General features: G+C 37.9%; 5 protein-coding genes across 6 annotated transcripts; 3 read left to right on the forward strand and 2 right to left on the reverse strand.

The window, feature by feature from the left end:
* Positions 1 to 257: 257 nt before the first annotated feature.
* LOC113676285 (extracellular calcium-sensing receptor) lies at positions 258 to 4,820 on the reverse strand. The gene is given in 4 exon segments (XM_027192933.2): positions 258 to 1,469; positions 1,472 to 2,383; positions 2,386 to 2,977; positions 4,683 to 4,820. Coding segments are annotated over 3 exon segments (2,682 nt in total). The 5' UTR covers positions 2,944 to 2,977; positions 4,683 to 4,820.
* On the forward strand, positions 264 to 8,318 carry LOC113676287 (DNA-directed RNA polymerase I subunit RPA12-like). The gene is made up of 5 exons (XM_027192936.2): positions 264 to 398; positions 3,404 to 5,944; positions 6,552 to 6,649; positions 7,390 to 7,499; positions 7,966 to 8,318. Exons 2-5 carry the CDS (start codon positions 5,809 to 5,811, stop codon positions 7,988 to 7,990), a joined length of 369 nt encoding a protein of 122 aa, XP_027048737.2. The 5' UTR covers positions 264 to 398; positions 3,404 to 5,808; the 3' UTR covers positions 7,991 to 8,318.
* Positions 8,319 to 8,456: 138 nt separating this feature from the next.
* On the forward strand, positions 8,457 to 17,198 carry LOC113676286 (patatin-like phospholipase domain-containing protein 4). 2 transcript variants are annotated; one of them, XM_027192934.2, is made up of 4 exons: positions 8,457 to 8,917; positions 9,423 to 9,826; positions 11,401 to 11,466; positions 13,307 to 14,618. In XM_027192934.2, the coding sequence occupies exons 2-4, from the start codon at positions 9,428 to 9,430 to the stop codon at positions 13,643 to 13,645; spliced, it is 804 nt and encodes a 267-aa protein (XP_027048735.2). In that variant the 5' UTR covers positions 8,457 to 8,917; positions 9,423 to 9,427; the 3' UTR covers positions 13,646 to 14,618. The 2 variants fall into 2 exon arrangements, with proteins under 2 accessions (XP_027048735.2, XP_027048736.2); XM_027192935.2 differs by lacking the exon at positions 13,307 to 14,618 and adding an exon at positions 15,306 to 17,198 and having other exon boundaries at positions 8,628 to 8,917.
* Positions 17,199 to 19,429: 2,231 nt separating this feature from the next.
* Positions 19,430 to 20,959, forward strand: LOC113676300 (beta-2 adrenergic receptor). The gene has a single exon (XM_027192950.2). The coding sequence runs from the start codon at positions 19,723 to 19,725 to the stop codon at positions 20,641 to 20,643; it is 921 nt and encodes a 306-aa protein (XP_027048751.2). The 5' UTR covers positions 19,430 to 19,722; the 3' UTR covers positions 20,644 to 20,959.
* A 1,277-nt stretch (positions 20,960 to 22,236) lies between these two features.
* Positions 22,237 to 23,558, reverse strand: LOC113676202 (histamine H2 receptor). Its single transcript, XM_027192829.2, has one exon. The coding sequence runs from the start codon at positions 23,356 to 23,358 to the stop codon at positions 22,450 to 22,452; it is 909 nt and encodes a 302-aa protein (XP_027048630.2). The 5' UTR covers positions 23,359 to 23,558; the 3' UTR covers positions 22,237 to 22,449.
* Positions 23,559 to 23,887: the final 329 nt, after the last annotated feature.

Consider the following 23,887-nt stretch of genomic DNA (forward strand, 5'->3'; position numbering starts at 1 on the left):
CCGGTATAAAAAATGCGTTTCGATCGCCTTATGTAATCACAACCCTAAACCCTAAAAGTATAACTTTTATAGGAATCATCATCCCTGGAATTCTTTTATATTCACTTTTTTCCTGATACAAAACCGACTGTTTTTTTCTTTTACTGTCTTAAATCTCCGTTTACAGTCTTAGCCAACTAATCTAAACATCGTCGAAAACAAGAAACACAAGCTAATAAAGCCACGACTGTTGATATATCTCCTACTAACCTGTCACGCTATACACTAACAGAAGCAAACTCTAAATCCAACTGTTCTTGATGGCCTACGGCGTCGGGTTTTGATGGAGAAACAGTTGTTATTTTGCCTCTAAGGAAGTTACTAAACGAGAAAACTGATACTTGTGAACTTACTGCCTGGTGAGTATTTTGTTCAGGTTTCAGTATGATCACGTAAATCTTTGGGACAAACATGCAGGTTAATATTCCATAGGAACTTAAAAGACTCATCGCGCATTTCAAGTTTGTTGCATATGAGCCATAACGACCGATGTTAATGGGAAGATATCCTACAGACGACAGCAGCAAAATGTACATGGAAAATCCAATGTATCTTGCCTCGTTAAAGTTTTCAGGTAATGATCTTGCTTTGAAAGCGTAAAATGTACAAACAACCGCGAGAAACGAAGTGTCCACTGATATAACAATTTGCAATGCCATCCCAGTCGATGATTGGTGTAAAGAACACGAGAGAAGATACATACCTTCAACTGGCTGAAAGATTCGTCTCTGATGTGGTGAATCTAAAGCAATCCATAAGGTTAAGAAAAGAACTTGCGGTAAGATAAATAGCAGAACGAGAAGTGATTGGCTCTTCGTAGATAAGATAAACTCTTTGAACCTCTTTGCGATAACGTTTATTTGGAACACACTTAGTATCTTCATAGTTTTAATTACTAATATGGAGATAAAAGTTACAAGTACCATGGAACGTAGACCATTCACCAAACTGCACATAAAGCTGGTAGGCTTAGCCAGAGATAAAATGGACACACAAAAAGACGTTGTGATGGTGGACATAAGAATTACACTTAGTTCACGGTTTGAAGCTTTCACCAGCGGTGTCATTCTAAATTTATAAAGGATGAAACTGCAAATGGCAACGAGAAGGAATCCAATTACTGCGAACACTATGACCAGGACAGATGCAAGACTTGACCATTTTATCTCAATTTCCGGGAGATCCAAGCATTCTGATCGACTATCATCGGGCGATTGTCCTTGGGGACATTCCGTACAATTCATATCATTTATACGACTACTTATAGTTCCAGTCGGGCATTTGAGACATTCCCAGCAACATGGGGTAGTGACTGACCTAAAAGTGCCCTTAGGACAATCTTCGTGGCAGAAAGACTTTGGAACAAACGTTTGGTTACTGATTGTATTCCACCTGATACTACCGATGTTTAACTCTAGCTTTTTCTTGCGATTTTTTCCCATGAACCAATAACCAGTTTTACTGGATCGTGGCTATCTAATGTGTCATTTGTTTTAAAATGGACGATGTCATAAGAAGACTCCAAAGGATCTCCGAACTTGTCAAAGCGGACCTGTCCCGTCATTCCCGTAAAGTTAACGACACGAAGATAATCCTCTACATATTTCGGGTTCAGCATAGGGAACAAATCGCTACCTGGTGTCTGAGACTTTTCACAACCCAGCCTTGAACAGTTATTCATGACATGAAGAGCGTAAGCAATAGCATAAACAGCATCCACAACGTAGGGAATGTAAGTGTCGTATATTGTGCGAAGTACTATCTCTATACAATATTTTTGTTCACTGAGTACTGGTAGGGAAGAGCAGTGTCTACTCTCCTCGCTCTTCCAAAATTCTTGCCACCAAGGAACTTGTTCACTTTCTATTAATCTGGACGATTCTTTGATTAAGAAATCTTTGAAATCTTTGTCATCTAACATACGGGGCTGTAAGCCCAGTGAGCCGTGAAGAATTTGTTGATCCGTTGTTTTTAACCCGACAAATACGTCATCTTCTGTTGCTAGAGCATCACTGAGGATCCAGGTGCGATCCATCAAGTTCTGTTCTACAGCTTCCTTAAGAAATCGTCGTCCGTAGCCACCAAATAGCCATAAAACCACAACACGAATATTGGGATAGCTTTTGAGCTTGCCGACAGCCCTTTTCAGCTTAGCAATGTACTCTTGCCGGGGAATGTATTCGGCAAAGGACAAACAAAACGTCTTTCTGGCTTCGGCTTCAGACTCCAGCTTCCATACTCCATTTCGACCGTAAGAATCGTCCATTGCCACAGCAGCTACATAGCTCCAGTTAAAGTGTTGTATGAGGTCAGCCATTGCACTTGCCTGTTGTCCATCGGGGGGGGGGGGGGGGCAGTTCGAAAGAAGTGACGGTATTGTGGTGAGCTTAACTCGTTGCTTGTTGCCGAGTGGCTAATGACTGGAACTCCACCCACTCGCAGCAGGCTTGCCACAAGAACAGCACTTCCAGAATCTGTCGGGCCAACGACTGCTGTTATTGGCTTTTCCTGGCTCTGCGTCATGTTCTTCTCGCCCGTCTGTTTACAACTAGCGTTTTGGTTTTCTGCAATTATTTCGTTTTTGCGTATAAAGTCATAAGTGTGTTCCATTGCCTTTGCAGCACTTTCACAGTAGTCCCGTATGTCGTACCCTAACGTAATGTTTGGAAGCAGGTATGGATCATTGTTTATTTTGTGGATGGCAAATATCATTGCCTCTACATGTCCGAGTCCTATTGGGAAGAATTCGCCACACTGACCGTCTTCAGTTGTGTAATGCAGCAGAAAGAGACCACCAAGTGTGACATCACCAGGCTGATGATAATGATCATTTCCTGTTACTTCTGGAATTGCCAGGACACGGAGGGAAATAATGGTAACGAAGAAGAGCAAGCAAGCATTCATTTCAAACAATCACTGATTGAGTTCCAGGCTTTTCCTGACAGATATAGTTTAAAAATATATATCAATTGCTATACTGGCTGAAATACAATAATAGTAAAATTAAGCCGGCAAAGATATCATAACAGTCCTCCTATAAAATGCTTCCTGATATCATCTATTATCCCGCGTAGGTCAAATTCATTAGGCGAGCATCGGGTTAATTAACAATCTAGAAAAAAGAACCTAACTGGTACTGATTTTCAAGTCCACGGGGATAGAGCAAGAAATTTAACCGACGTAACGAAGGAACGAAGGATTATATTTAATCTTATCAGTTCTTACTGTTTGTTGCGGGTTGCGGTTTACGACGTTCTGTTGGACTTGTGTGTAATATACTATATACTAAAACGTTAAATGAGGAGCGGTTCTGAAACAGGTCACTCTTGCCTAGCTAGTTTTTAATCAATTTTTTTACTTTCAGGCTTGCATGTCGAGCTTCTCTTGCCATTGACTGTTCCTTTGTCGAATCTTACCGATGTACCAAAGGCCCGAGAAATTAATTTTCCTGGTGTTTTTGCAGCTTTAAGATGGCTTGATCTAACTATGGTAACGGTAACCGTGACTTTGGATTACAGTAGAACTAACACATATAGCATAATTTGACGGATTTTTTAGATCCATTTTAGTCGTGAGGACTTTCCAGCTCGTATTTTGTCTATCATTTAATCCACAAATTGAAATGAGATCGCAGCATTTGCAAGGAGGTTTAAAACTGTTTGCAGGTGATAACAAGCTTAAATTATTTTGAGATGCTAATGTAGCTTTTTTTAAAACAACCGGTCTTCGTAGTGTATCCTAGCGAATTTGAGCTAGAGAGTATGCAAATACATGTTTTTCGTTTGACATTACACGTTATTTTCAGTTCAGAATTTTTCATATCAGAACTAAGACATCTCGTAAAAAAGTTATGGTCAAGTTGTCACCTCTTCCCTCCGCTACTCGATCCTTTAAGTCGATGTAGCTTAGCTACCTGTCAGCGGTTGGTTGAAAGTCTTTGAGTTAAGCTATCATGTTTTCCATCTTCAGCTTGATCTCTGTTTGTTTGTCTTACTAAATGTTTCAGCTGGTTTCAGCTCGTCGTATCTACTATTTGTCTTTTAACAAAATGAAAAACCTTACTCTGAATGGAAAATAAAACAAAGCGAAAATAACTCACTAATATTCACTGATACTCGTGAATAATTCACTAGGAATTAGTTTCCTAGAGTTAATGTAACTCCTTTAATTTTTTTTCGGTGGGCTAAGCTGATGAAAGTAAAAAGGAACATTAAAATGTTCTCTTCTAGGTTCCGATCTCGGGATATCACTTCTCTTTTTCATAACAGTTATTGGCAAATTTCTGCCTAAATATCGACGTCCAAATTTGATTTTTCTGAAGGATTTTTTGCAGGGACATCCTATTTATTTTCCGGGCCTGTTTAGCTGAGGCTGCTTAAGGATCATTATAGAGTGACAACAGACAGTGTCAAGTTTGACTCTCAAAGGAAAAATCGAAGTAGTTGTCCCTTCTTCCTCGGCACCAGACTATTCGGTCAAACCGAGTTAGTTAAAAATTAAGGAAAAAGTACATGTGGCATTAGCCACGTTTAACTTCAGCTACAATTTTTTCACGTTGTTTTTTCTCGAGGCATTGTACGATTTTTTGGGGGTTAATACAATATTTGAAACTGAAGGAAAAAGTTAGGGTTGTTCGCACTTACTGTACAAGATGCTCTGCAAATTCACTCAGGATTTTTTGTTCTTGCTGCGAATTTTTTTCGTCGATGCTTAATTTCTCGCTGAAGTTTTGCTGAAATTATGATTTTGTAGTGAATCGATGCAAGTCTGGCACAAGTCTGTAACAATATGCAATTTCTGTGAAGGCTACTTGCCTCTCAATTTTATATGCTTCAACTTCGACAATCGTTTTATTGTGAAAAACCAATTTTTCAGTTATATGTAACTATTGTTTTCTTAGCAAATGAGATTTTGACAGAAGGTTCACAGAGTGAATCTTCAGACGTTGTCAAACTCGCCGGTAAGTAAATAAGTGATAAGGATAATAACTTTTTTAATCAATTTACTTGCAAAGAAAAGTTTACTTTAGAAAAGAATGGATCTCATCGCTGTAAAAAGCCTCCATTTCGATCGTCTGCCAACTGAAGATACTGTGTTTTTTACTTAATTATCTATAAAGCAAAGAGTTTGGTAATCGAACGTTTATTTTAATTTTTTTTTTAACCTTACTTTTAAAAAACAGATGACATAGTTGTTTTTTTCTTTTCCTGGAGCTGTATATTTGCTTTGAAGGAAAATGCTATATTGTTTTTATTTCCAGCGCACGAATATTGGCAATGTGGAACTGTATATCACGTTTCAAATACGATCATATAACCGCATTGTGGGGCTTTTGAAAATGATTTGTTTACTCGAACGACTTTCAAATTTTTTCATGCATTTAAGTTACTGATCATGTAAAAAGAATTTATGCGTGACAAAAACTGTGTTGCTACATCATTGGGGGATAACACGATTAATTTTAGTTTTATCAACTGAGTTGATAACGGAAATTTGCACTCTATAGATTTCCGCAGCTGTCGTTTTAATAGAGCGTTAGCCCCTCATTAGAGCGTAAAAAAAAAAGAAAAAAAAAGTTTGGGCCCTGCTCAACATGCGTACTGGCCAAAGCCCTAATGAGGCCCAAGTGAGGCAAACGCGAGGTGAAGCTCTATGAAACCTCGCCTACCTCAAAGATGAAAGAGATCCTTTGTGTCGAGTGGGAGTGGTAACGAAAAGTATTACTGAATCGCCGTTCATTTTGACCAGCGTTCGTCAGTCGCATCCAAGATGGCGAAGCTTGTTACAAAGGAAGCGTTCGAGTGCGATCCAGATTTTTGTCCTCGCTGTGGTTCCATCCTTCCTCTTCCTGGTGTATCGGATGTTGTTTCCTGTATTCTGTGCGACTTCAAAAAAGACGCATCTGGTAATACTTCACAGAGAAGTTTTAGTTTTTAAAATTCGATGAGAAGCTGAGGAACTCGATTTCCACAAGTTTCTACTTACAGCAAAATAACTCTTGGTAGATGATCACATTCTTTCGAAAGAAATATTTTGAAGATTGACAGTTTAGACCGTTACGACTAAAGTTTATGGTAGCAGTTTTTTCTTTTTTTTTCTTTTTCATAGATCAGCCAGATTTTTTGTTTCTGGTTGTTGTTGTTGTTGTTTAATCGTTTGGCTGTTGTTTAGGAACTATTAAATGGGGTTCTATCAAATAATAGAATACCTATGTCGGTTGCAGGACTCATAAGGTCTCAACCTCGTTATAATTTAATCTTTTTCAGGTGGAGCCTGGGCACTCTGTCAGAAACTGTGTGCTATAACATAACTAGTAAATTGGAAAATTAAATATCATTGTATAAGTATGCCTCACATTGCCATTGTGCACACAGAAGCACAATCTCAGGTTTTCAATCCATTTTGCACAGCACTTTCCATTTCCAACACTAGACTAATCATAACAGACACAAAGAGACAAGCAAAGCTATTGTAACCGTTATACTTTTCACTTTATTTTCTATGTTTTACAGAATTTGAGGATATAGAAGTTCACTCACGAAAGGTGTTCAACATTCCAAAAGAGAAAGCAACTGCTTTGAAAGATTCAGAGGAACCAATAGGGCCTATGGTAAGATAGTGGTTTCTTGTCTAGTTAGTAGCTATCATTTTAGCAGTCCTTAATATTTTGATATACTTCTGAAGTTACGTAAAACTTTGTATTAACTTGCTATATACATAATTAAAGTAACCATGAAGTTTACTTAAGGCTTGAAAGCTAATAAGAATCAACTGGCCAATGTTTCTAGTGTTTCATGAGTTAGATTTCCAAGGTACCAAAGAATATTCAAGTAAAGCAATGATCTTTGCAGATGACCTGCACCTAACCTTTTAACTCCTAGAAGTGATCAATATGAAACTTCTCCTGATAATGTCCTTACATTATCCAGCAAACAGCTAATGAGAATGTGTAAACTTATGAGTTAGAAGCTGTTGTCTTGATGTAAGACCAAGTTCTCATAACTACGTTACAAGGATATTTGTAATAACTAGAGGGGAGAGTTACCAATCAGATCTTGGGAATTAAAGGGTTAAGCAATCACAGAGAAGGAACCTGAATAAAAAAAATTCAGGCTTTGACAGGATTAGAATCCATGCCTACTAGATACTAGCTGGACGCTATTACTAACTGAGCTATGAGCACTTTTCAGTTTTCAAATTTTCTCCTTAACCCTTTCCACCCTAACATCAGTATTCATATTCTCCATACTGTTCTCTGTACATTATTAAGGTGCTGACAAGGAGAATTTGTGTAACAATCAAGAGTTTCCTTAGTTGGTGATCAGGGTTCATTTGATAAATTCTTTGCAGGCTGACAGAAAATGTTCAAACTGTGGACACGAAGGCATGACATACACCACAAGGCAAACTAGATCTGCTGATGAAGGCCAAACAGTGTTCTTTAGCTGTCCACATTGCAAGTAAGAAACTGATGATGTAATGTTGCATTAACAGCCAATACAAAGTAGACATTGGAGTTTTGTTTATTTGCCAGGTTGTCTCTAAGATGCTGTTTGTGTTACTTTTTGTTAGTCTGTTTACTTCAGTCTGTTTTTGGACAGGCCAATTTTTTCAGGCTTTAAATGTAGTCAATGTGATTAGCTCCTAGCACATTATGTTGGTGCATAGCCAAACATTGTGAAATTTTTAATTATGTTTTTTGTTTTTTGTTTCAGTCTCGTTTTCCCCTTGGTTTTATTTTAAACTTTATGATCAAGTGGGGTGTATTCCTCAAAGTGATGAAATTAAAAGATGAATCATGTAGTACACAAAGATAGAAATTGTGACTGTGATCCATCACAGTTGCAGTGTCTAATGAACTATATCAATTTTACATATTTTTATGTTTGGTATTCACTAATAAAGTTCTCTTCTTTCTTTCTTCAGGATTCAGGAAACAGAGTATTCTTAAGGATTTCTGTGGTTTAAATCATTCATGCATTTGCAAACATCTTTGCATGTTAATGCCAGTAGCACAGAAACAACGATCCCTGCTTTGTTGTGCAGGCTTCTTTTTGGAGTTTCTGTCTGCATTTTGTAAGATACAACCAGCATTCATGCATTTACATGTAATATAGTAAAAAGTGCCCTGAGTAGTAAAACTGTATGTCTTATTTAAGACTTGAAGATTCCCCAGAAAAAAAGAAAATCATACCCTACTTGGCGGAATACACCAGTCATGGTAAAATATAGAAATGCCTTAAGAAAAAAGCTTTTGCATTAAAAATATTACAGCAAAATGGAGAGTACTTTTAATTTTCTTAAAATGTCAATTAATGGATTCTCTTGGTATGAGCATATAGCTGACCAAGAAGACCAAACAACTGCTGATAAAAAAAGGAAACAACAACAAAAGTTACCATCAACTCTCAACAAACGGACTTATTATTAATGGACACTCTCGTAACCGGACACTTCCACTTACAGACACTTTCTTCAATTCCTGTTTGTGTTCATATATGACGGAGTTGACTGTATAAACCCAGAGTTTATTTTTTAAAATGCACATATATGCACCTGACACTTGATTCCTATCCTACTTTTAGCAGAATACGGGACTTGAGAACGAAAAATTGAAAAAAAAAATAAACAACTAAGAGGAGGGAAAATTTAAAAAGTGATCGAGGAATCAAGCTGCCAACCGACGCAAGAAATCCGAGAAGTCCACTCCACTGGTATAATTTTCTAAAGCTTGGTTACCCTCGCAAGCGCGGCTACCAAGTTAGATGTTGAAGTTCGCGATGAGTTCTGATCGTTCGATCGTTCGCAGAAACAAAAGATTATCGTCTGGTCAAGGATTTACATTAGTTGAGACCTAGCTTGTCGTGGTGGTGGAAAGGTATAGGCTTACTTTGGAATAAATTAAGCATAATGTTTGTTTTCTAGGGGACCAAACCGTGTTGATCCTGTTTCATGTCGGCGTCCCTTTTGTAGGACTGCATGCGTTTGCAATTTTTGGAAGGCTGATAAGTCGCGATTTATTTCACCTCCTGTAACAGTGAGATAGTGGGCCGTTGTCGTCTCAGAACACACAAAAGGAGAAAAGAAACGAACACTGACAATGCTGAATTTAATCAGTGTTGATTTCAACCTAAGCTTGGTCATATACTCCAACTCCACTCACTTCCCGCCTTCGATGCTGAATGATCAATTTTACGCATTAGGAGAGGCTGCTTTCTAGTAACCAACATTGCAAGGGAAAGTAAAGTGAAGGATTACGAAAGCTTTTACAGGGATTGGTCAAAATTTGATGTTTTCATGAACTGCCCAGTTACCTACATGTAATCATGTTGAAGTTTGTTTATCAGAACACTATCGTTTTATCAGTCCACTCTTAATTGCAGATTCCATGAACCTATCATTTGCAGGCTGTGGTTTTCTTGGGGTTTACCACCTTGGAGTTGCAACTTGCCTAACATCGCATGCTCCACAGTTTTTAAAGAATGTAACAGCCTTTGCAGGTGCTTCAGCAGGGTCACTTGTTGCTGCAGTGCTAGCAACATCAGCTCCACTGGACAAGTGTTCAGATTATGTCATAGAACTTACTCATGAAGCTCGTAGACACCCTCTGGGGCCTTTTAATCCCCAGTTTGACTTGGTTGGGAGTTTAAGAAAAGGACTTGAACTTTGTCTTCCTTCAAATTCCCACCGAATTGCTTCAGGAAGGCTTTTTATTTCTGTGACCAGTCTAAAGGACAGAAAGAATGCAATTCTGTCTGAGTTTGATTCCAAAGAAGACTTAATTCAGGTAACACATAATTGATAAAAATGGCTAAGGTCTGGTATGAGTTAATGTAAAGAAGCATAATTGGTGAGGAAGCAGTGAGAAATTCAGAAACTGCCCTGTAGGCATAGCAAAGTGAAGTAGAGTACAAAGAATTTGAAATGCATTCTAAAGCTGGTGAGTTTAGTTGCTATTAACCCTTTAACCCCTAATGCACCAGTCAATGTGAACCCCCACACCCCCCAGCTGGGACATAGCAGGGCATTTGACAAGCACTCACTTCTAAAGTTGCAAAATGCCCCGGACCCCAAGGTCAGGTTTTTCGTCTAATTGAAGCTAATGACCCTGCTCATTTCCCCAGCTCTTGTTGAGTGGAAGACACAGGCTAATGTAAATGTAACACAGGCTAATGTAAATTATTTGTCAAGTAACGCATGTCGCTGCATACAATGCTTTTCAAATGGTATAAAATGTTTGTGGTGCCATCTTGCCAGACTAGCGATTCTTGACCCAGTCCACCTTGGTGGAAAATGCCCTGGTCCACTCCCCTGCTGTTCATGGATGACATGCAAAAGAGGTCAAAGTCCCTGATACCTGCAGCCCTTTCACTTGTCAAATAGTGGAAAATTCCCCGCAAATATCCCGCTATGTCCCGACCGGGAGAGTGCAGGGGTGTACATTGACTGGTGCGTAAGAGTTCCTAGCACCTAATTTCTCCTTGTAATATCCCCCTTGAATCAAACAGTAAGGTCACAAGAATTATGGAAATGACCAACTAACAAAGCTCTCGATTGTTTAACATATTCTCCTTGTTAGCACCATTGGAAATTTTTAGAGAACATTGTGGAGAATATGGATACTGATATTAGGGTGGGAAGGGTCATTAGTCAGCTCTCTAACCCATTTAAACCTCAGATCTCTGCATATGAAAGGAAACTGGTGGCAGTGAAAGCAAAAAGTTTAAAGATTTTGTTTTGTCCAAAACACATTGTAAATGTGATTGATTCAATATTAGCTTTGATAGGATCTAAGGTAGAAATATTTGCAACATTACATTTAGCTGCTGAAGGAGGGAAACCTTAAACCAGTTTAAAGGCCTCCTGGTATATTTTTATGAAGTCCTTGTCAGTTTAAAGTAAAGACTGCTAAATTTTTGATGAATGTTGTTAAGTTATGCTATTTGGTGGTACATTTTTCCCAATGTTCATACAGAAAAGCAGCACCCCTGATTTGTTATGAAAATTTTATGAAGAGAGGTTTATCTTATAGGGCTGTGTTATGGTAGTTTAATAACCTGTGTATGAGTTACTTAAACTAGCACATGTTTCTCACATAATACAATTAAGTTTTAGTCAGCCATGACCCTATTATGGAAATGTTATTCAACTGTACTCTCTGTAGAGAACCAGACCTTTGTATTCTATTATTTGATCTCTTGCCTTCTTAGGAAATGAGACTCCTTGCCTTGTATTCATGCTCTATTACTGACAGTACATTTGCACATAGTGTACTTGCTAGTAAAGAAACTTCTAATAACAGGCCACACTGAATTAAAAATTACAGTAATGATTTTTCCTTCTCTTTCTGCTTCTTTTAAGGTTCTGCTGGCAAGTTGTTATATTCCCTTCTATGCTGGACTGAGCTTTCCCAGATTTAGAGGTCAGGTAGGGTATTTTGGTTTGTCTATTTCTTTACATTGTTATTTTAACCCTTTAACTCCCAAGATCTGATTGTCAATTCTCCTCACTAGCTGTTACACATTTCCTCGTAAATTTGTTATGAGAATTTAGTGTTAAATCAAGATGACAACTTCAACCTGATAATTGAGTATTTGCATCACCTTTTTGCTAGATAATGTATAGATATGATAAGGAGAAGTTACGTGTTAATCACTTGTAGGAGTTAAAGGGTTAATTTGCAGTTTTCTTACGTACACTGTTATTAAAATTATCTCTTTTGAATATTACAGAGCTCATTAAACAAAATGAACCAGTCCCTTTATTAGAAACAAGAGCAGATTCCAGTTAACTTAAATTTACATACCAATCAATTTAACCCTTTCCACCCTAACATCAGTAGGCATATTCTCCATACTTTTTTTCTATTAATATATGGTATTGACAAGGAGAATTTGTTGAACAATCAAGAGCTTCTTTAGTTGGTGATCATTTCCTTTATTCTCATGACCTTAATGTGTGATTCAGGGATGATATTGTAAGGAGAAATTAGATGCTAGTCAGTCTTAGGGGTTAAAGGAATTTCAACAAAATTTTGATGTCCTGATTGCTTGTTTCCTGTATTGGAAGGGAACCAATTGTGTACAGGTGACCCCTGGTAACAGTTAATATACTGTAAAAGAGAACCAGATTTTTTAAAATGCATATGTAAATAAAAATGTGATAGTATAGAGAAACTGCCTTAAAAACTGAATTTGATAGGAAAGAGAAAATTCTTTTAAAGTGCCATGTATGTCCTCTAATGTTGATATTTGAGTATTAAATTACGCCATGCTTAAAACAGATAATGATAAAGGAATCAAATGGTGAGTGGTGTAAAAATGCATACAACAACAAAGTAATGGTGTAAGGCTGGGTGTTCATAAAACCTTCTGCTTTTCCTATACATACACTTTTATAAGATAAAGCTTACAAACTTAGAGACCTTTACTAAGGAATAAACTCTTAAAAGTGATTGCAGTCTAGTTTCAATTTCCGTCTGCAGAAGCCTTCTTTAATTACACTAGAATCTTTCATCAAATAAGGCACTCAGGATTCGCCAGTTTTTCAAACCTTGCTTTACTTGGAACTGTGACATCACATTACAGAAAATTTCAAGTAGAAACTGTTGTAACTTTACATACGCCTTGGTTTTGGCTCAAAAGAGGTAATGGTTTGTGCTATTTATCTTGGCAATGATATGGTACTATGAAATACCAACTCAGAGCACAGAACCCTAACCATTGTTTCTCATCCTTTAACCCTTTAACTCCCAGAAGTGATTAACAAGTAACTTCTCCCTATAATATCCATACATCATCAACAAAACAGGTAATGAGAATATTCAAATTTATCAGGTAGAGGTATCTAACACCAAATTCTTGTAGCTAAGTCAAAAGGAAATGTGTAGCAGCTAGAGGAAAGAATTAGCAATCAGACTTTGGGATTTGAAGGGTTAAAAGCCATTTACACCATAATACCAGCATACAGATTCTCATCACTGTTCTCTGTACAAATGCTAATTGGAGCTGACAAGGTTAAATCTGTGGAACAATCCAGAATTTCTTCAGATACTGATCGTTTCTTTTATTCTCATGACATTAATGTTTGATTTACCAGTGCTACAGTAAAGAGAAATTAGATATTGGTCACTCTCAGAGTTTAAAAGAGTTAATTAAGACTCTACTACTGTACCACGATACCACTTCTCCCGCCGTGTGACAAAGGGTAAGGTTTTATCCCAAGGTTTATACAGGTAACCTCTGCATATATCTCGTTTTCTCTGCAGAAATGGGTAGACGGTGGACTTAGTGATAATTTACCAAGGCTTCCGTTCGGCCGAACTATACGTGTATCTCCATTCAGTGGTAATGGTAATGATATATGCCCACAAGACGAGTCTCGTGGTTTTACTGACGTCACTTTCCATAATATGAATGTCTACATAAATAGAGAGAATCTTCAGAGGGAGTTGCAGATATTTATTCCTCCCAAGAAAGATGGGATTGAGAGTTTAGTGCAGTTAGGTTTTAATGATACTCTGAGATTTCTGCGAAAGGAGAACTTGTGCAATTATTCAGTGAAACCTCTTTCTCCAACTCTTCCCATGAAACATTTTCATGAATAGTGCCGTGTTTTAGTTGAAATAACTGACTGTCACCTTTGTTGTCATTTTACTGTCGTATCCCTCCAAATCGAAATTCAATTGATGTATGGTTTTTACTTAAGACAGTACTTTTCAATTGAGATCAGGTTGGTGGTACTCTGGCCTGAGTTTTGATGACGAAAATCTATTCTTATCTGGGATATTGCCCACATGCCTCAACGAAGATGTTTTGATAATAATTGTTATTATATTACTATCGATAATGATATTGGCTCAATCCTCTTATCATTCCCAAGTCCCTTTTAATTCTTGCCGGATTAGTCGATGCGTGGTTATGGAGATCACGAAGTGTCGCTGTACAGTGTGGGAAGAATGCATACAAAAATTTTATGCTGGCGTTTTTAGCCTGTTCTAGAGGGTTGTTGGTTTGACTTTTTTTATTTACACGCACCATATACCACTGGTGTCAGGGAAATTAAGCCTTGATTAGAGTGTTTTATGGTTGGAGTTAGGCGGCCGTGGATGAGCAGTATGTTATGACTCAGACAATAACCCAAGAACAGTGTGTTACACAATGCAGTATATAAATGAAAGGTTATTTATTTTATTACTTGTTTAATATTCTAATCTATTGGTTTACGGTTAGAAGTTTTGATAAGTTTGAAGTGAGAACTAAATCTATTATTTTAGTGTTCATTCATCTTTTTTATGTCGTGGCAATGGGTTGCCGTTTACTTTATTGTTATGTTATGTTAAACAACACTCTTTGTAAAGTAAATGGTTTGTGTTGTTGATATCTTAAAGTTATACAGCATTATTTTAGTCATCACTGCAACTTGCGTGTCGCTTCTTGTTCTCGTCTTCCTTGTGAATCTCGTTTGTTAACTCTTTTAGTGCCAAGGTCCGCCATAGTACATGTATAAATGGAATTAACTTGACCAGAAAGATTCTGTATTTACATGAAGAATAAAATGTTATAGGTTTTAGATTTTCACCTCCGGCTGAAGACTAATAGACCCGTTTCAGTCTTGGGGCAGATCGTCAGTTTACCGCTGGATGGAGGTGTTGCCTTAAAAGGCTCCAGATTTCGTAAAACTAAAGCTATAATGTACCTTGATGTCTCGTCAGCTTTCATTTCGTATCTCTGTGCAATGACCCACTTTTCAGCGCGTTACTAGACTTGCCATAGAGAGGTCTATTCGAAGCCAGGTGGGTTCCTTTCGTTGTGCGCATGGGTGAGACACTTCACCCTCGCAGTTCCTCTCTCCAACCAGGAGTGTAAATAGAAGCCAGATAGCTGTTGGAAAGACTTGAAGAGATGCAGGGGGTAATCTGTGATGGGTGGTATTCCATCCTGCAAGAGTTATTAAACTCCCAATCGCTCCTGTAATCGTTTAACCCCCAAGAGTGACTAGCATCAAATTTCTCCTCATAATATCACTCCCGAATCACACACAATAGGTTACAAAAATAACTGAAATGATCGCCAGCTAAATAGGTTCGTGATTGTTAGACAAATTCTCCTTAACAGCTCCTCAAGAAAAGCATAGAGGTCGGCATGGAGAATATACTTACTGAAGTTAGGGTGTAAATGGTTAATAAAAGAAAGACCAGTAAGCCTTCTGGATAGATGAGCCGCTCGGCTCGTGTTTAGACTCCACCATCTTTTCACGTTACATAGGCTTGGTATGATGGTGGTTTTACTGATAACCAGCCCATTCCTTCGACGGGGTCGACCATCAGAGTATCACCATTTGGCGGGAACAGTGAGATCTGTCCGCGAGATGAATCGTATGTCTTTACTGAACTGAACTGGAGGAAAATGCACGTTTATGTTAACAGAGAAAACATGAACAGGGGAAGACACGTTTTCTACCCACCCAGGAAACGACACTTGTCTGAACTATTTGCAAATGGCTATGGTGATGCCTTACAGTTTGTCAAGGAGAATCACTTGACTTGATGCAATCTGATGTGTTATGGTACCAGCTGATGTCGAAATGAATGTCGACAAGCAAAATTAAATTTATCACAATGACCAATCAGAACCAAGATTATCATCATCATCAGCCAATGAGGACTCAAAGAGAAAACAAGCAAACTTCTTGAAGCGCGGGGAAATGCGGTGAATTAAGTTGTGTTTAATGTTGCATCTGATTGATCGAGAGAGAGTGGTGCGAATTTTCTAGACCAATCACCAAGCGAGGCCAAACCAATCTTGATTTACTTTCTTCGCTAACTTGAAAATGGCTCATACGTTAACCTAAGTTTTTAAAGGTATACCCGACTATGTGGAGTTAGTTTCACGAGTGATCATGGTATCAACGATTAATTTTCCGAATTTCTCGTCCTTGAATGCGCTTATAGGAGAATGCGATAAACCACAACCAGAACAAATAAAACAGTCATTACCCATGAGACCTTTTTGGCGTTTGCATGTTCACCTCTGTTTGACACCTCGAATGAGTGGTTGATCAGGTGTTTTTGGTTATCGTGTCTGTAAATAAGATTGAAAGCTGTGATTACAAGCTGTCTGCATATGTCCAAATTAAACTTGAAATGTAAAGAATAAGCTGTGTTCCGTGTACCATTTAAAAGCACCAGTGGTGGGTGTATGCTTCTTATCTTTGATGCATTTGGCTGCGAAATAAAAATCGACCATCACTGACATCTGCTTACATCGTCTTTGATGGTAGCGACTAAGCGTGATGAAAATGAAAGTCCTGAATTTCCAAATTGTGAGGTGTGAGCATAATCTTTATCGTACAAAGCATTTCCTTTCAATTTTTCTTTTTTTGTACCTTCTATAAATTGTACATTTTGTAGTTTCATTCGCTCATGCTACACGCCTTTTCTGATTTTTATGGTTGTATTAATTTGCACCTGATGATATCTCGCATAGATGCAAACAGCCGGTCGATTTATTGGCAATTTGTAATAGTACTAATACAAAAAAGCTTTTTGCATTGGGAGTGATGTATGAATCGATCAAACATGCGTCATTCATTTCTTTTTTCCTTTTTCGTCGACGTTTTTCTTTTCAAATAAACTTACGTTTTTCAACACCCTTTCAAAGCGTCGAAACCAGAGTTCAGAGCATACTTTATATTACTGAGCCAAATCAACAGCTTACAAATTTTCTTTGTTATTAGAAAGGCAGTAAGATTTTTACTAGCAAAGCAAAGTTGTTTAATCACGTAAGCCACAGAAAATTAAACCTTACTGTTCTGCCGTAACGCCGCCGCAGGTGATAACTCTAAATTTTCGTGGTTAATTGAGGCCACCAAACATCTCAAGTACTGAAGCCTTTCTCGATGATCTTATTCCTAGATAACTCCCTCTATAGGGAATCAATCTGATGCATTGACATTATTTGTTATTACTTGAACATGGTTTGTTGTATAAATTTCGTTTTCCGGTATTTTCACGCACGGTTTACCGATTAAGTGAAGTGTACCTACCTAACTTTACAAGCTGAAAACTACTGACATCTTCATTAAACTTTTATTCACGTACTTGTAATTGTTCTACAATTACAGAAAATCTGCAACTAAATTAAAAAACAAACTCTGAACATTCTGTTTTTCTCTTGTTAGTCCTATATTTTTCCTTTTCATAGTTATTACATCTGTTCACGGTCCGTGTGTCATTCGTCCATTCAATTTTCGTTTAAAATCAAAAATTGAAATTGATGTCAAATTTTGATTTTCTTTATTTTTTATCATAAAAAATACGAAAGTGCCAAATTGACAGCTTTTGACTTTTTTTCCCTCAGCGCCCTCTCCCCATAGCTAGGTCGGTTTCCTTGCTTAAGGGGTGTGGGAAGGAAGTGAGAGTTTCACTGTCCCTTCGCGGTCTTTCACGACGTTTTGGAGCGTCCTCCTCAGTTCTGTCCATTATAGCGAGCAGCCAGACTTTGGACGTTAGCTAGGAAGTTAAAAAGACCTTAGACTTCGTATTGGAGCATATTGGAGCGGGTGATGTAGCCATATCGACTTTTCAGACACCATACTGTAAAACATGGTTGGAATGAAGGTGAGAGAGAGGGAGGGGGTAAATTTCTGATACCAACCCCTCCCCCACCCCCTCCCCAATGGCCCGCTTGGAGTCTGCGAAGGACTGTCCGTTCGCCGAGATTATGGCAAGTAATAAAACCTCTGATTTGACGAGAGACGGAAAAGTGTTTAAATTACGAATAGCAGCAGGGGATATGATAGTTTCGAGGCTTTGTCGAGCTTTTCAGGCAATACACATTGGAGTCTTGCAAAATCGCCCGATGACATGACTGCAACAATGGAAGAATAAGTAATCTTAAACAAAATTTAGATCGTGTTTAACTGTGGTTACCCTGTGAGCAGTTGTGTTGGAAGTGAAATCTTCAACACTGAAAACAGCAAACGAGGAAAATTGTATTTCTTAGGTGGAAACGAGTTCGTTGTACTTAAGGGAGGAGTTTGGAGACATGACGTACTGAAAAAAAAAATTCGCATGTGGGGAAGGGGATCTAAGGGGAGGGCGCTTGGGGCGCGAATTACCGTGCGAATGGTCCCTCCCCCACCCTCTTGGGTAGTTCTGTCAACGATTTTGAATGTTTTGGCCGAGAAACAAAAATTGTAAATTGATTGCAATTTTCAATTTTCAATTTTTAGACTTCCGTCGAAAACAGAAAAACTAAGCCATGCCACAGACTGCAACATTGTCGGAAAAGCAAAATTGCCGCTCAGTATCATTTTTCTCTTTATTGAAGACAGGATTAAAGTAAAAATATAAGTTATGTTTCAATATTCTATCAAAAGGAAAAAAGTCCAAAATTTTTTATTCGGCACTTTCGTATTTTTTATGATAAAATATAACGAAAATCAAAAATTGACATCAATTTTTTCTTTTTGATTTTAAACGAAAATTGAATGGACGAATGACACACGGACCGTTCACGCATTAATGCAAACATATCTCATCAAAAAAAGCGTCGTAAGCACAGTTATAGTTTTACTTTGCACGTATGGTTTTTTCAATGGAAAATTGCTCATCCTTTCTCAGTAACCATTAATTGCATTCGCGTCATTTGGACGAAAATTACTTTTCAGGCGATTGTACGTATCTCCGATAAGCACAGCGCTCTATTTCCTGTCAAAGTAATTCAAACATTTTTTTTTTGAAACATCAAATGATTCCACTGAGGTGTGTTTCAAACAGTAAGGCGTCGTAAATGCTTCTGTAAATCAGGTGAATGCTATTAAACAACGGATCACTATGAGTACATAGAAGAGAAGTAATTTCGTACCTATGTACAAGCTGCCGCCATACTTTGTTAATCTCACTGAGAACCAAATATTGTTAAGATAAGCTAGTTAAGGGCAACGGGATCTCTTGAAAATGAATCTTAAGTAGGAGAGCAATTATCAACGCTACTTATTTAATCGAGAAAATATACTTTCGCACGCACTTTTCATCGCTGAGAATCACTTTGATAGAACGCTTTGGTAATGTCCAAGTGGTAACTTTACGACCTAAAAAAAAGTTTAAATAACTAAAGACTGTCCATACTACATGGCAAGCAGTATTTAACAATCTTTTCGAACCGCCAAGGGACAACCATAACTTTACCCTTTCTAGAAAGCTTACAAAACATAAAATTAAGTAGTTATCAGGGAAACGTTGATGGGTACAAGCTGCAAGGCGTCTTTCTTCGTCTTTGTTTTGGCTCAAAGATCGAGAGAGTCTTTTGTTCTTTTAAGCTCGCTCGATCAATTATTGATCGATAGGATGCTCAATTATCGACGTTTTAGTTCAGTACTGTTTATATTTGTCAACATTTTTATTGAAATCCGACGGAGATAAATAACTTCCACGCCTGCGCAGTAACGGGGAAATCACCAGGAGGTAAGGAGTGGCATATCATCAACAAACTTATTTGAAAGTCCTAAGGCATTAATTTGTTGTTTTTATACAATTCTAGTATGAAAATGCATTTAAAAAAGCGCTGTAAGAGAGGTGTAATAGCCATTCAATCACATTTGTAGGAGCTTTCAGACTCCGCGTGGCTCTCTGCCTACAAAATTCATCGAGAAGGAATCGGTTACGCTTTAAAAGAACAGATGACTACACATTCTCACAACAATACTTCCAGTTCGCTAAACGCAACTAATTTGGAGGAACTGAGCATCTGTCAAGTAAACTTTGATCTGGCAGAAAAGCTTTGTTACACCTTTCTCTCTCTCGCATGTGGTATTCTTGCAGTTGGAGGGAACTTGGCCTTACTTGTAGCTCTCAACCGCACGTCAATGGTTGGCCCCCGTGTCAATGACTATTTCATTGGTTCACTTGCATTCGCTGACTTCATGATCGGTCTTACCATGACACCGCTGTATGCTTGCTACGTCCTGGTTTCTGTTGATTTGTGGGTTGTAAAGCTCGAATCCTTTCTTTGGGTCGTGACAGTTACAGCCACCACGTACAGCTTGATCGCAGTAAGTATCGACAGGCTGATTTCAGTCGTATATCCTCTACGTTATCATCAATTGATGACTGACAAACGTTGCCGTCTCGCCATCGTCTTGATTTGGTTTGGATCCCTTACTTTTGGATTTCCAAGGCTTGTTATTGATGACTATAAAAAGTTAAGAAGGCTCTGGATCTCTTGTTCTGTTACCACAGTAGCCATTCCTTTGATAATATTGTGCTTGTGCTACGGTAAAATTTTTTGTGTTGTACACAAACAGAATCGAGCTTTAGCCCCCTCCAAGTTGTCGACAGCAGGTGTTAGAAATAAGAAGGCCGTTAAGACAATTGGAATAATTGTCAGTATGTTTATCGTAACATTTACTCCAAGCGCTGTTGTGTATTTTTTGCTTTTATTCGAAAGTGATTTTTGCCAGCAGACGATACTGAATCATGCGTGGATTTGGGTGGCATTTGTATCATTCACCCATTCTGCTTTCAATCCTTGGGTTTATGGACTTCGATATGAAGAAATGCGAAACTCTTTAAGGCACTCTTTCGTGAATAGTCATATTTAGCTAACAATCATGGACTATAGTTCTGTTTGTTTTTGTATGCAAATAGATTATAAAGTAATTATAATGATTGTTGTGTTGCATCGCCAAAGATGTCCATTAGCACTTAGATACTAATGAAAATTATAAACCCATCTATATCAAATATTATCTTAGCATGAAGACATAACTGTTACCATGATCTGATAAATACTGTTCTATCAAAAAAATGGTTTTTTTTTCTGGCACAAATTGAAATGAACGAGATCATTACAAGTTGTTCCTTAATTAAGAATTGCAAAATCTATTTTGTTTCATTTTAATAAACATTTGGCAGACTTCCAGCAGTGTCCTCGTTAAACACCTGTCACCTACATTAGAAGAGAATTCGGTTTCATCAACTGAGCTAGTTTTTCATGAACAGAAATAGAAAGTGAACTATTTTAGGTAAAGAAAAGGAAGCCGTGTTTCCCTTATCTCGAACTTGATGTTACGTAATTTTCACGTTTAAGAGGATTTTCCTTGTCTCAACATAAACTCTAAGATTATCGAGTACGATGACTGTAATAATAATGAGTTTAGTCAATATATAGTTGATCGTTGAATAAAAGACGGAATATAGAAAGCAGCGAAGAGTCAGTGTCCACCGACTGAGCCATGACATGAATACACACAATTCTCCTGATCTGGTATGAAAATTTTATCTGGTGGCTGACGGACACTTACGTGCTTTGCAATGCGATAAAAGGAATGAAGAAACTTAACTACGATTTAATTATGGTGACTTTCCATGTTTTATTTGGAAAATGCCTTGCGGAAGACGTCTTAACACAAGTAAGTCTTTTCCTCACTAGACTACACCCTCTCAATATCCGGTATTGAAATAAACTTTTCTCCCCAGAAGGATTTAGTTTAAAGTTAGATAAATCAATAAGGAGTTTTACATCATATCCATTTGTCATTAACAAGCTGGCAGCACCTTAATCAAAATGTTTTCAGTTATGCTAAGGATATTGCTGAACAATGGAAAAAAAAGGTTGAGATCATAATTTTAATGCACTATGAATTTGCAAACAAACTATGGAAATGTGGTTTCAGACAAGTGATATTGAAAACACACAATGAACAACAATTCTGTGAGTATATTTACTCAGTATATTTACTGTCGCCGATCATTACAAATGAAATGAAGTTGTCATCATAAGGTGTTTCTAATATTCGGAATCGCTTGAACCTTTTTGAAGAAATTCGGTGAAAATTTCTGACTACTGGGCATTTCTTTTAGGACCGTGCCTTGCTATGGAACAATTAGTGACAGCTTATTTAATTTCCCTTATGCAGTCATCACCATCTAAACAAATCAAGAGTACCAACATGACAGTCTCTTTCCAAGAGTGTTTTCAAAAACTGTTTCGGTTGAGTAGGTACATAATTGATATAGCCGTAAACCCAGTGGGAGCCGCAAGGAAAAGTGGTGTCAAATTACTTATAGGCAAGATGTGATCATGAAATATTCAAGACTGTAAGACAATCTAAACACATACATCAATTTCTCGTGGGAAAGTAAAGCTTTCTAGCTGAGGGGTACACATTAGTTCCTCAAGAATCTAAGTCAGATTTTGAAAAAAGTATTTTTATTTACAAACCAGTATTGTTCGAAAACTGGACTTCCCTGTGGCTAACATGTAGACAGTTTGAAAGCCTTGGCGTCAATCTTCGAAAATAACACAAGGTTCAGATGCGGCGGAAACATCGGTTATGAATGACAGTCTTTCCCAGGACTCCTCTATTGCTGACCGCACGTAATGATAGAAACTAGCTTATTTTTATTCACCAAAAAGCCTTGCACTTTTTGCCAAACAATTTTTTAAAATCTTTTCGTAACTCTCCATGTCTGAATCCATAAACCCACGGATTGAAAGCAGAGTGGTAGAACGATACCAGCGCGACCCACAGCCATGAGTTGTTGAGTTCATACTCCGTGCAGACATCATCCTCAAACAGAAGCAAAAAATAAACAACGGCGCTCGGCGTGAAAGTCACAATAAAGAGACAAACTATTATTCCGATGGTTACTGCAGCCTTTTTGTTGACCAAACCTTCCCTTGGGGCATTAGGATTGTTGATGATATCGCCATTTTTTTCTCTAACGATGGTAAAAATTCTCCCGTAGCTATAGCACATGATGAGCAAGGGAACTGCAACAGTTGCAATAGAGCAAGCAATCCATAACTTTTCTAGTTTTCGGAAGTCATTAATGAATAGTCTTGGTGAACCAAATATGACAGATCCCAACCAAATGAGTAAGATGATCACAGTGCAACGTTTCCTAGTTATAATCTGATGATAGCGCAGTGGATAAATAACAGATATCAGCCGGTCAATACTCACAGCACTTAAGCTGTGCGTAGTGGCCGAAGTTGTCACAATCCAAAGAAAGCCTTCGAGCTTGACGAGCCATTGCGGTTTAAAAGCGACCCCATAGCATATGTATAACGGTATAATCGTTAATCCTATCATCAGATCAGCCACAGCCAACGAGATAACAAAAATGTTATTCATTTTTTCCCGGACCGTTCCACAATAACGAAAAATCACCAGAAGTGTCAAATTTCCTCCTATGGCCAGAAGTCCACAGATGGAGCAAAGGAAGACGAAGATGATCGACTGAAGCTTGCCCAAGCCATACAAACATTTCTTGGACTCGCAGTCTTGACAATGATCATCCAGTCCATCCATGTCAGTTGACTTGTTTGTGTGAGAGAAAAATTAAGGTTTAGCTATCTTAGACTAAAATTCGCAGTTGCAGCGAACCTTTCGGTCTAGTAAACAAAAAAACGCCTACGATTCCAAACACGTTCCCAAAAAGACCCTACGATTGTCAATATTCCAATAGCAACACGATCCCAAATGCCACCTATCTGTCTAGTAACATATTAAAGCTCAATTATTTCAGCATCCTTAAAAAAAGTTATTAAAAATTGGAAATGAAAAACAATAATTTCGGTTGCAGCTGATAAAACAAAGCTGCACCTCTACAATTTCGTTCAACTTCTCAAGTTCCAAAGCAGCGAGGGAAACATTTTAGATTTTTTAACACTCCACACCAATCAATTTTTTCGCGTACGAATACGTGAAACTGGCTGCCTAAATTTAGAGGTAGCAAGAACTGACAACTTTTTAATGAATAGATCTGGACCTTGATGCGAAGTCAAATTGAATGAATTAATGTAAAGTAAACTTCTGTGTCATAAAGAAACACGATGTA

Source organism: Pocillopora damicornis, chromosome 6 (genome assembly GCF_964200805.1).
Source record: "Pocillopora damicornis chromosome 6, jaPocDami1.2, whole genome shotgun sequence".
Lineage (NCBI taxonomy): Eukaryota > Metazoa > Cnidaria > Anthozoa > Scleractinia > Pocilloporidae > Pocillopora > Pocillopora damicornis.

Coding starts and splice junctions, on each gene's coding strand:
- LOC113676300 (XM_027192950.2), top strand. CDS start 19,723: ATGACTACACATTCTCACAACAATACTTCCAGTTCGCTAAACGCAACT.
- LOC113676287 (XM_027192936.2), top strand. CDS start 5,809: ATGGCGAAGCTTGTTACAAAGGAAGCGTTCGAGTGCGATCCAGATTTT. Junction 6,650..7,389: donor AGGAACCAATAGGGCCTATG/GTAAGATAGTGG, acceptor AATTCTTTGCAG/GCTGACAGAAAATGTTCAAA. Junction 7,500..7,965: donor TTTAGCTGTCCACATTGCAA/GTAAGAAACTGA, acceptor TTCTTTCTTCAG/GATTCAGGAAACAGAGTATT.
- LOC113676202 (XM_027192829.2), bottom strand. CDS start 23,358: ATGGATGGACTGGATGATCATTGTCAAGACTGCGAGTCCAAGAAATGT.
- LOC113676286 (XM_027192934.2), top strand. CDS start 9,428: ATGAACCTATCATTTGCAGGCTGTGGTTTTCTTGGGGTTTACCACCTT. Junction 9,827..11,400: donor CCAAAGAAGACTTAATTCAG/GTAACACATAAT, acceptor GCTTCTTTTAAG/GTTCTGCTGGCAAGTTGTTA. Junction 11,467..13,306: donor TTCCCAGATTTAGAGGTCAG/GTAGGGTATTTT, acceptor TTTTCTCTGCAG/AAATGGGTAGACGGTGGACT.